At 37.0% G+C, this 12,107-nt stretch overlaps 1 protein-coding gene across 1 annotated transcript in view; it reads left to right on the top strand.

Annotated features, from left to right (window-relative positions):
* Positions 1–12,107, top strand: part of INPP4B (inositol polyphosphate-4-phosphatase type II B) — a 601,242-nt gene that overhangs the window by 284,449 nt on the left and 304,686 nt on the right. Inside the window, exon 8 of the mRNA XM_042781432.1 lies at positions 8,344–8,455. Coding sequence (XP_042637366.1) covers positions 8,344–8,455 — 112 coding nt within the window. The remainder of the gene's footprint in view (positions 1–8,343; positions 8,456–12,107) is intronic.

Genomic DNA, 12,107 nt, shown 5'->3' with positions numbered 1-12,107 from the left:
ATATAAAACTCACTGCCGTGGAGTCAATTTTGACTCATAGTGACCCCCTCCTTCAGTTTCCGAGTGTATTGCCCAATGTTCCTTCTGAGGAGTGGCTGGTGGGTTTGAACTGCCAGCCTTCTGGTTAGCAGTCAAATTCATTAGGCACTATGCCATCAGAGCATAAGCATGTGTGTGTGTGTGTGTGTGTATATATATAATCTCCACCACTTGTCTCAGTTTGTCATACTGTGGTGACTTGTGTGTTTCTGTGATTCTGGAAGTTATGCAGCCAGTATTTCAATTACCTGCAGTGTCACCCATGATGGACAGATTTCAGTAGCGCTTCCAGATTAACACAGACTAGGACAAGCACCTAGTGATCTGCTTCTAAAAACAATTGGCTAGTAGAACCCCTTAAGAATAGCAGCAGAATATTTTCTGATACAGTGCCAAAAGATGAGCCCCAGAGATGAAAGACACTCAAAATATGAGTGGGGAAGAGCTGCCTCCTCAAAGTAGAGTTGAACTTAATGACATGGCTTGAGTAAAGCGTTAAGGACCTACTCAAAATGGGGAGAAAAAGCTGCAACCATACATTAATAATTGGTACATTGATGTATATAATCTGAATACAGGAAAATTGGAAGTCATCAAAAATGAAATGAAACACATAAAGATTGCTATCCCAGGCATTGGTGAACTAGAATGGACTGGTATAAGCCATTTTGAATGGGACAATTATGAAGTCTATTATGTCAGGAATGACAAATTGAGAGTCATGGTGTCACATTCATTATAAAAACAATAACAATAAAATTAATTAAAATTTATCCTATAATACCACCCTTTCATTGATAGGATAGTATCTCTACTCCTATAAGGAAGACCAGTTAATATGAATATTATTCAAATTTATGTACCAACTGCTAAAGCCACAAATGAAGAAATTGAATGTTTTTACCAACTTTTGCAGTTTGAAATTGATCAAACATGCAATCAAAATACATTGATAAGTAGATTGAAAGGTTAAAGCTGGAAACAAAGAGGAAAGATAAATAGTTGGAAAATATAGCCTTGGTGATAGAAACAATGTGGAGATCACATGATAAAAGTTTGCAAGACAAAAAACCTATTCATTGCAAATACATTTTTTCAACAACATAGATGATCACTATACATGTGGACCTTACCAGATGGAATAGATAGAAGTCAAAGCAACTACATCTATGGAAGGAGATGATAGAGGAGCTCAATATCTTTATTCAGAACAAGGCCCGAAGCCAGTTATGGAACTGACCATCAATTGCTCACAAGTAAGTTCAAATGAACACTGAAGAAATTTTTTTGAAAAGTCCATGAAAGCCAAAGTATGATCCTGAGTATATCTAACCTAAATTTAGAGAATATCTCAATAATAGATTTGATGCACTGAAAGCTAATTACCAAAGACCAAGCAAGTTGTGGGATGACATGAAGGACATCATATATGAAGAAAGGAAAATTTCATTTAAATAATAGGAAATAAAAAGAAGACCAAAATAGATATCAGAAGAGACTCAGGAACTTGCTTTTGAATGTATAGCAGCTAAAGTGGATGGAAGAAATGATGAACTAAAAGAGCTAAACAGAAAATCAAATAGTGGCTTGAGAAGACAAAGTAAAGTATTATAAAGAAATGTGCAAAAACAAGAAGTTAGAAAAGCAAAGGAGAAGAACACATTCAGTATTTCTCAAAAGGAAAGAACTAAAGAAGCAATTGAAGACTTGAGTTCCAAAATTGAAAGATTCTAGGGCCAAAGTATTGAATGATGCATGAAACATCAAAGATGGAAGGAATACACAGAATAGCTGCACAAAGAAAAAAATACATAAATAAATAGACAGCATTCAGCTAATTCAGGAGGGAGCATGTGATCAAGAACCAATGATATGGAGGGAAGAAGTCCAAGCTGCATGGAAGGCACTGGTGAAAAATAAGGCTCCAGGAGTAGAGGAATGCCAATTAGGATGATTCAACAAAAAAATGGAATGCTGGAAGTACTGTCTCATCTTTTTCAAAAAAGAAATTGGAAGACAGCTATGTGACCAACCATCTGAAAATACATATTGTGCCCATTCTAAAGAAAGGCAACCCAACAGAATGTGGAAATTATCAATTAATACCATACAATTAAAATTTTACTGAATATAATTAAAAAAAAAAAGTTGCAGGAGTACATTAACAAGGAGCTGTCAGAAACTCAAGCTCAATTCAGAAGAGGACGTGTGAATATTATTGCTGATATGAGATGGATCTAGGCTGAAAGCACTGAATACCAGAAAGACATTTACCTGTGTTTTATTGACTATGTACAGGCTTTTGACTGTGTGAATCATTACAAATTATAGATAACATTGTGAAGAATGGGAATTCTAGAACACGTAATTGTGCTCCTCTGAAACCTGTCCATAGACCAAGAGTCAGTGAGTCAAATAGGACAGAGACCTATAAGGTTTAACATAAGGAAAGGTATGTGTCAGGTTTGTATCTTTTCACCATACTTGTTCAATCTGTATGTTGAGCAAATAATCCAAGAAATCAGGCTTTATGAAGAAGAAAAGCAGCATCAATATTGGAGCAAGACTCAACAACCTGCAATATGCAGATGACACAACATTGCTTACTGAAAGCAAAGAGGACTTGGAGAACTTACTGATGAAGATCAAGGGCTAATACCCTCAGTATGGATTACACTTCAACATAAAGAGAACAAAAATCCTCACAACTGCATCAATAAGTAATGTCATGATAAGCGGAGAAAATAGTGAAGGTGTTAAGGATATTGTTTTTCTTGTATCCACTATTAATCCTGATGGAAGCAGCAGTCAAAAAATCAAGTGACATATTGCATTGGGAAAATCTGCTACAAAATACCCCTTTAATGTGTTAAAAAGCAAAGATTTCACTTTGAAGATGAAGGTGAACCTGACCCAAGCAATAGTATTTTCAATTGTTTCATATGCATGCTAAAGCTTGACAATGAATTATGTACAGTGTTGCCAAAGAATACTGAATATACCATGGACTTCCAGAAGGACTACAATCTGTCTTGCAGGAAGTACAGCCAGACAGCTCCTTAGAAGCTAGGATGGTGACATTTTGTCTCATGTACTTTGGACATATTTATAGGAGGGACCGGTCTGTAGAGAATGACAACATGCTTGGTGAAGTAGATGATCAGCACAGTGACCGTAATAATGGACTCAAACAAACAAACAATAAAAAGCTATCGTTGTGAAGATAGTGCATACTGGACAGTGTTTCATTCTGAACATGGGGTCATTTTGAATCAGAACCAATTCAACAACACCTAACAACAATTTATACGTATTTGTGTATATATGTGTGTGTGTGTGTAAATATGTACATACACACACATGCATATGTATATGTATACATATATATGGGGGCTGGAAAGTCCAAAATTTGTTGGTCAGGCAGCAGGCTAGAAACTCTTGCAGGCATGTGTCCCAATGTGCATCGTTTGGGTGGTGTAAAGGGTATGACATGAAAAGTGAAGTGCGAGGTCTACCAAAATATCTATTTATATATTTATAATCTTGAGGCAGAATACGATTTAGGGAGAATACAACTCTTTTCAACCGATTGATTGATTACATTACATTGTTGTTGTTGTTATGTGCCGTCGAGTCGGCCCCGACTCATAGCGACCCCTCCTTGGGTTTCCGAGGCAGTATCACTACGGAAGTAGGATTGCCCAACCTTCCTTCCGGGTACATTACATTAGATTACATCATATAAAGTAATCTGCTCTACCTGAAGCTAACTGACTTAATCACAGGTAATTACTCCATGATAGCAACTAGTGTTTGACCTAATGACTAGAAACCAGAACCTAGCCAATCCAAAATTAACCATAACTGATAATGTTTGAAAGACAACCCTTTTGTTATTGATGATAGCTGCTAAGTTAATTCCCATGCCTTTGTTTCTGTTTGTTTTAGGGTTAGTGAGTTGGATAGAAGGGAATGAGAAGGATGGAGTAGAATGTACCTGAGATGTTTCCTGAGTCTGTCAGCCTATTATAGAACCAAAGTGATGAGAACATGGGATTTGAGTGCTAAAAATAATGGAAGAGCTGTTAGGAAATAATTCTTTGTTTTACGTTAAAGGAAACGGAAATCCAGAGAAATAAAATGGTGTATCCTTGATAACACATATTGTTAGTAGTTTAACTGCAATTAGAATTTGGTTTCTTGATTCCTAGCTAAGAACTGGCTTCATGGCTTCAAAACATCTTCCATTTGGACATGGTAAATTTCCATTAGATACAATTCAGTAAAATATTAACAATGATATTAAACTAGCATTACTAGGACCTCTGGTAAAATAGTGCCTAAGGCCTTTGACTGCTAACCAGAGACTGGCAGTGCAAACCCACTGGCCACTTCTCAGAAGGAAGGTTGGGCAATCTACTTCCATAGTGATACTGCCTTGGAAACCCGAGGAGTTGTCGTTTGGGTTTCTACTAACCAAGGTTGCCTTGGTTTCTACTTTCACAATGTGGGTCAAGGGAAAAATATCATGAGTTGGGACTGAGCATCCCAAATTTAATGGCTAATAAATACAAGTATAAGTAAGATTTCAAGAATTATTTATAGAGAATCATTCTCTATAAAGTTACCTTTCAAATGGCCTTTGGAAACATGAGATAGACATATAATCATGACTGTCCTGATTGAAGAGATGTGTTAGTCAGCCTATGTATCCACACCCTGTGTGTGGTAAATTATTACAGAATGTATAGGAAACTTCTTTTGCATTTTATATTCCAGTTTATTTATAGGGTGAACCATGTTTTGGGATGTCTTGGATTCAGTTCTTCGGCTTATATGCTAGATTCACTATTTAGACTGTCATGAATCTCAGGTGAAGAGACATGCTTGGGGTACTGAGATCTGCTAACATAAAATGGTTAGAGAAAGAAAGCATCACTTCTAGAGTCTCTGTGTTGTCACAAGACTAAGCAAGCTCCTTGCTTTGAGTCATTCTGGGATTAAGTGGAAGCTTGTATGAGATAAAGAGTGGTTGTCAGGGAACCCAAAAAGCAGAAAATCATTGAAAAATGTAGCTGGATACTTTTAAAAGGGAATAGATAGTGCTATATTTTAGTATACACTACCATAGTATATTGCTTATTCATCTACTTTAGCACTTCTGAAAGGTTGACTTGCATTGTAACTGGTTGTAAACTTGTGTTCTCTACACCGTTAGAAATGTAAGTTTCACAACACTATCAGTTAGTTACTAAATGTTGGTATCTCCAAAGAGGACTTAATAACTGTTGCAATGTGCATGCCATAAAATTCTATAATGTCTTACTGTGGTCTTGGATATCTATTTCAGTAAAGTTTCTGGAGTGAATCAAATATAGTACATTAAGGAAAATAGAAATTCTGTTACTACTACTAATAATAATAGATGAAGAGAAAGGGAAGAAGGAAGAAACACTTATTCTGTGCAAGGACCTATGCTAAGCACTTTATATAATTCATGCCACTTAATTTAATCCTTAGAACAAAGTTATTTTCTTCTCCATTTAAAATGAGGAAGACTAAGTTTTATGTGGTTAATTAATTGTCCAGGGCTGTGAAGCTGGTGGATACCTCCAATTCTTGAATTCATGCTTTTAACAAACCCTGATAAAGTCAGTGAAAACTGCTTTCAATTTCAAATCCTTGGGTTCATTATCTGGATTAGTTCAGGAAAAAGGAAATAATAATCATAATAATAATAATGTTACTCACACACATTGCATTCCTAGAAATTAAGCTAACTCACTTTGCTGCAAGCAAAATGTTTTAAGGCTTTTCTATTAGAAGAAGCAAAGACCTATAATTGATATTGATAATCAGTTTTGAGAAAACAAACTCAACAAATTTTTAGAAATGAACTACCACTATTGCCAATGAGGGTTTTTATTAGACTCTTTCTTTAATAGTTACTGAATAATTGTACAATGATATCTCACACTGTGAGTTGTGACAAATTATTATGTCATATTTAAGTGGGAAAATAGTAAATGAATTATTTAGAAGCACCTAGAATTGGAGTTAACAATAGTTTTCTCCAGTATTTCAGGCCATATTGTAACCTGTGTATGTATATATATTTTATGATTCATGTTTAAATACAATATTTTTGGGTATTTATAATATAGATACACAATATATGTATATTGTTATACATAGTGATTAATGTTTAAGTTTTCTTAGTTTCAAGTAACTATCAGTTGTGATTTTCACAGCCTTTAAAATCACAGAGGAACATTTGTTATGTATTTGTAAGAAATTGTAATAGGTTATTTAACAAGAAGATCACTTTTCTTTTTCTATGTACATAATCTTTCTTTAAGAGCTCTGGTAGTGTAGTGCCTAAGGCACTTGACTGCTAACCAGAAGGCTGGCAGTTCAAACCCACTGGCCACTCCTCAGAAGGAAGATGGGGCAATCTACTTCCATAGTGATACTGCCTAGGAAAACCAAGGAGTGGTCGCTGAGTTGGGTCCGACTCGATGGCACATAACAACAACAACAATCTTTCTTTTATTTACATTATGACATTACCTGCGCCTACCTGCCACCAGAATTTTCCTGTTTCAATTTCCTTAAGAGCATAGTTGAAACGTTGTGCTTTAATTTGTATCAGTTATAATTTTAAAAACCTGCAGTGATCTAATAACATAATTGGGTTTCATTTTCACCTGATTTATTCATTATTTTAATTAGTATTTTGGTAAACAACTTGTAGTAATTGTCCTGTTTCTTTTTTTCCTGATACCTCTACTCTACTACTCTTCACTGCCATTGAGTAGGACCCAACTCATAGCAACCCCTCCTTGGATTTCCGAGGCGATATCACTATGGAAGTAGATTGCCAACCTTCCTTCTGAGGAGTGGCTGGTGGGTTTGAACTGCCAGCCTTCTGGTTAGCAGTCAAGTGCCTTAGGAACTATGCCACCAGAGCTCCTCTAACTTCTAATAATAAAATAGTGACATTTTAGAAGGGAGTATCTTTGGTTTTCAGGTTAAAGTTAAATAGAAATCTCAGAAAAGAACGTGACTAAATAAAGACAGAAGTGTCATGTGACCACTACTAGTCAGTCAGTTAGGAATAGATAGAAGTTATAGTAGTTACAAGCCACACATCATACCTGAGTGCCTTGGTTTCTACTTTCACAGTGTAGGTCAAGGGGAAAAAAGCATTATGATGGCACCATTTATTCTGTAGATTTTCTTGCTCACTCCTCCAAAAAAAGCAGAGGTATGGCTGTTAATTTTAACTGTCATTACCATGTCTACCCTAAAATTTTTGTATTGATGAAAATAAGGATGATGAAAATCTTAGTGATAAAGGTATTATCATTATCATTAAATGTCAAAGAATAGCTCAATGACCAATAGACTGGAAAAAGATGGACACCTGAGTTCCTGGTTTTGCCATTTTGTTACCTCACGGGAGTTTTTGATCTTCTTGAATCTCGGTTTCTTTATTTAAGATAGTAATAAGAACTAGTTGCTGCCGAGTTGATCCCAACTCACAGTGACCCCACGTGCGTCGGACTAGAATGGTGCTCCACAGAGTTTTCATGACTGTGGCCTCCTGCACATAGATCAGCAGGCCTTTCTTTTGAGGCACCTTGGGGTCCAACTCAAACCTCCAAATATTTCGTTAGCAGCAGAGTATGTTAATCGTTTGCACCACTCAGGGATTCCCAGAAAGTCATATATTGTTCTAAATGCTCTCTAAGGTTATGTTCTGCTCTGCATGTACCTTAACTTCCTTATGGTTTTTAGGAGAGGATCTTGTCTTTTAGAAAGAGAAATGATGCCAGAGAAATGGAACAAAGTAAGATTCTGAAGCCAATGGCCTGGTCATAGAGAGGATGTTTATATTTTATTCAGCTATACTTTCTGTGATAGACATGTATGCTATCCCATGCAATAGCTATAGAAGGGCTGTTGTTTATACTGTTATAGAAATTTTGAAGTTGCAAAGTAGGATGTTGATCGATTATATAATGATCTTTCCTTGAGACTACTCCTGAGAATCTTTGACCTTCATAGGGTAGTTTTTGACAGTCTAAGCTCTTACCTTTCAAATTCATGGTAATGTTCTTTAGAAATTAAAAACAATACCAACATTGAGAGCATGTTTCACTATGTTGCAAGCAGATTGTATAATTAAATGATAATGAAATAAATGGGAATTTTAGTGGTTTCAAAAACAAACATGCTCCCAACATGCTGGAAGGAGAGAGAAGATTCTTACCTTTCTATTCAATTTGTTTTTGGTTTCAGAACTTCAGATGGTGGCAAAGTTGTTGGCACCATAGAAGTCAGTGTCATGAAGACGGGAGAGATAGAAGATTGGGGAACTGACCATATCACGACAGATGTGCAGGGACAAAAGGTAGGAGCTCAGTCATCTCACTGCACAAATTACATTAGAATTGATCACCTTCACCAGATGAATGCCTTTATCACTTAGACCTCTGTGGGGTTTAAATGCTCATTATCCAAATGCTAAATGAAAAATCAGCTCTGGAATTGGACTACAATATGTGTGTTCTGTCCTCTGAACCATAGGGCTCATGTGCCAGGACTATACAAAGCCATGCACCATTCAGAAATAGCTTCCTTATTGCCGCTCCCTTGTTGACATTGCCTCTTCCCAGTTAGAACAAAAGTATTGATCATTGTTGTATTCTGCCATAATTAAACCTGCCTGAGAAGCACCAAAGATTTTGAGAGGGCTGCTTGCAAAAGTAAGAGCTCTCTACTCCCAAAACCCTGCTTGCAAAGCGATGCCATTTGAATTTGGATTTGATTTTTATGCAAAGGGGGCCAGAATTAAGGAGAATTTTGTCCTCTGTGAAATTGCACAAGAAGCAGGAAAGAGTTTGCTGTAGAGGCACAGCTCCAGAGGAGAGGCAGTGCCAGCTGCAGCCACAGTAACTTCGCTGACACCCACGATAAAGGGCCTGACCCATATGTGTCCAGCATTTTCACTCTCTTTCTCTTTTCTCCAGTGAAAAGATACTTGTTATAAATTCCTGTCTGAAGAACAAAATTGTCTATTGTAATAGCAGAAAAGAGACCCAAGATTCAAACAGATTCAATAGAGATAGTTTTATGAAGCCTTAGACAGGACAAAGACAATCATCTCAGATGAAGAAAACCATCAGCATGTACATAGTACAGAAAGCTGAAGGGAGCCCTCTGAGTCACAGCCATAGGGCTAATTATTTATGATTGAAAACCAAGGGAATCCTCACAGAATCATGGCGGACTGATTCGTCACTGTTGCAGGAGGGACAACAGAAGTGAGGAAAGGACCATGATTAGGATATGTACATAACTGAAGATTAAAAAGTGTTCCAGGATTTGTTCCAGGCCTTGACTACTTGGCTAGGTGGTGGTCTGGATATGGCTCATGACAATGTAACCTGAGTCATAGACTAAACTGAGGATATAGAGCAGAAACTAGGCAGGTAATCATGCCTGGGTTTGCAGCAGTGTGTTGGGAAGCCAGTGACAGGAACTCTTTCCATTTCAAAGCATGGCTCCTTTCTCTGCCTCTGAATCTATTACTAGCCATATCTCTGTTTTATAAACCTCTTCTACTCTTGAATCCCTTACTATTTTGCTATTATGACATCTTATGAAATGAATCATACTCTTGTGATAAAAGTAGAACTGGGTACTTAGGAATGTGAAATGAGTTTGCCAACAACCACCTCTACCATCAAAGTCTTGCATTATATTCCTGGCTTAGTAATGAAAACTCAGAAAGAACTGAGCTGTTCTGGAAACAGGAAGGGGCAATGGCAGTACACACTGTACAAGTCTTAAGATGACTAAAATGGTAAACACACCAAACATTGTTGACATCAGCTCTGACCTGTGTGGATAATTAGTAAACCTTGGCCTTTTTTTTTTTTTTTTTTTTTACTAGGATGACAGCCTCCCTTGATGATGCCTAAAATTATTCATAACTCAGTGAGGACCATGTCACAAGGCCCAATATGCATGATACTTAAAGAAGTTATGTAGGGAAAACCTGTTTTTCTCCCCTCCCCCCAGTATTTTCAGTGTGTCATCAGAAAATCTGAGAGGTTTTTTGAAATGTAAATGCATGGATCCTTCCACAGATCAGTTTAATAAAAATCCTCATGGAATATATTAAACATTATATGTTATTACTGATTATTTGATTCCAGAAGTTAGTGAATGACTGACATACATGAAAAGAAAAGGTAAACTGAAATAGACATTATCCCTAAAGCAAAGTCCCTCTGACTTGTCTGCATCAGCTGCAGAGAAAGGAATGAACCTATAATTAACACTATAGTGATGTGTGGTGAGGGTGATGCATGTTATCTCTTGGGTAGATTGAAGCAGATAAAAGTCTGATAACCCTGGTATAAAATAACTGTATTTCAATCTTTAATATTATATAAGTTCTATGGAATTAAATACACACACACACACACACACACACACACACACACACATATGGAAGTCCAAGCTCTTACATTTTCTCATTTGTTTCCCTTAATCATTGTATCAGATCATATTTCTTTTCCAGGAACACTGTCTGAAAATTCCTTCACCATGGTACTCATTGCTGTGGAGTGGATTCCAACTCATAGCAGCCCTTTAGGACGGGAAAGTACTGTTCCATAGGGTTTCTAAGATTGTAATCTTTACGGAAGCAGATTGTCACATCTTTTCCCCACAAAGCAGTTGGTGGGTTCAAATAGCCAACCTTTTTGGTTTGCAGCTAAATGTTTTAAACATTGCAAAATGAGGGATACTTTTCACCATGTTGTACTGGGTCAAAAGTTTATATACATATATATACCCCAAAAAACCAAACCTACTGCCATTGTGTCAATTTTGACTCATAGCAACCCTTTAGGACAGAGTAGAACTGCCCCATAGGGTTTCCAAGACTGTAAATCTTTATAGAAGCAAATTGCGTTCAAAATGACCTTTTGGTTAGCAGCCAAATGTCTTCCTTTACCACTAAATCACCAGCACTCCTTATTCTACTTGTAAAGTATTTAAATCACATAGCAATAGAAAGAAAAATTCAGAATAAAAATGCTAAGTCACTTTACAAAGTTAGTGGTGAAAAAATACATTAAATGTCCAAAACTTTTTTTTTTTTTTTAATTTGGAGTCTGGTTTGATATGTTTTCCCTACTCTTTTCATTTCTTATTCACAACCAATACGTCAGCAAACTCTGTTGGTTCTACTTTCAAAATAAATATACAATCCCATGATTTGTAGTCCCTTCACTGCTACTACTGTTTTCTGTCACAAAGAAGTTTACAGTATTCCAAATGATTCTTGTGATTCCTTCATCCCCCCTTATCTCATGCCACTCCCTAAGTCATAGTTTATTCTCAGCAAAGCAGCTGAAATGATTCTATTATAATGTAAGTAAAGACATGTCACTCCTCCAACGGCTTTTGAATTCACTAAAGTATAAAGTAAAATCCCTTCAGTGATTTTGGTTACAAACTTGCAAAGCCTTACAGAGTTTGGCCCTGTGACTTCCTTGAATCCTTCCCCTGCCACTCTTCTTTGCTCACTATAATCCAGTCACGTTATCTTCCTTAATGTACCTTGTACATGCCAGGTCCAACTCAATAAGAATTCTGTTAGAGTGAAATTACTCTAGATATCTCCCACTGCATAAAGAACATGAAGGAGGCATCTTCTGACCTGCTCTACCTTCACAAGAGGAAGACAGAATCACTATCAGCAGCCCAACACTTATTCCTATGAGGCCAGACATGCCACCACCCTCCAGCCTTTTTACCAAATTTTGACACCAACTGTCCTTCCTACTTCTCTGCTGGATTTGATAATTCATTGCAATGTCCACAGAGAACTCATAGACAATATTCACGATGATGGGGTTTATTGGGGAAGTAACAAGCTTCCTTACTCTCTTGTGTTTACTCACTGATCTGCACTGAACACTTTTCCTTGTTACCCTCCCGAGAGGGACCGGGTCTCCGGGAGCAAGGTAAGCACAGGCGGGCTTGTG

The sequence above is a fragment of the Orycteropus afer genome, unplaced genomic scaffold (assembly GCF_000298275.1).
Source record: "Orycteropus afer afer isolate SDZICR_OR568_19922 unplaced genomic scaffold, OryAfe1.0 scaffold00120, whole genome shotgun sequence".
NCBI classification, from domain to species: domain Eukaryota; kingdom Metazoa; phylum Chordata; class Mammalia; order Tubulidentata; family Orycteropodidae; genus Orycteropus; species Orycteropus afer.
This window is presented reverse-complemented; position numbering and strand designations above follow the sequence as displayed.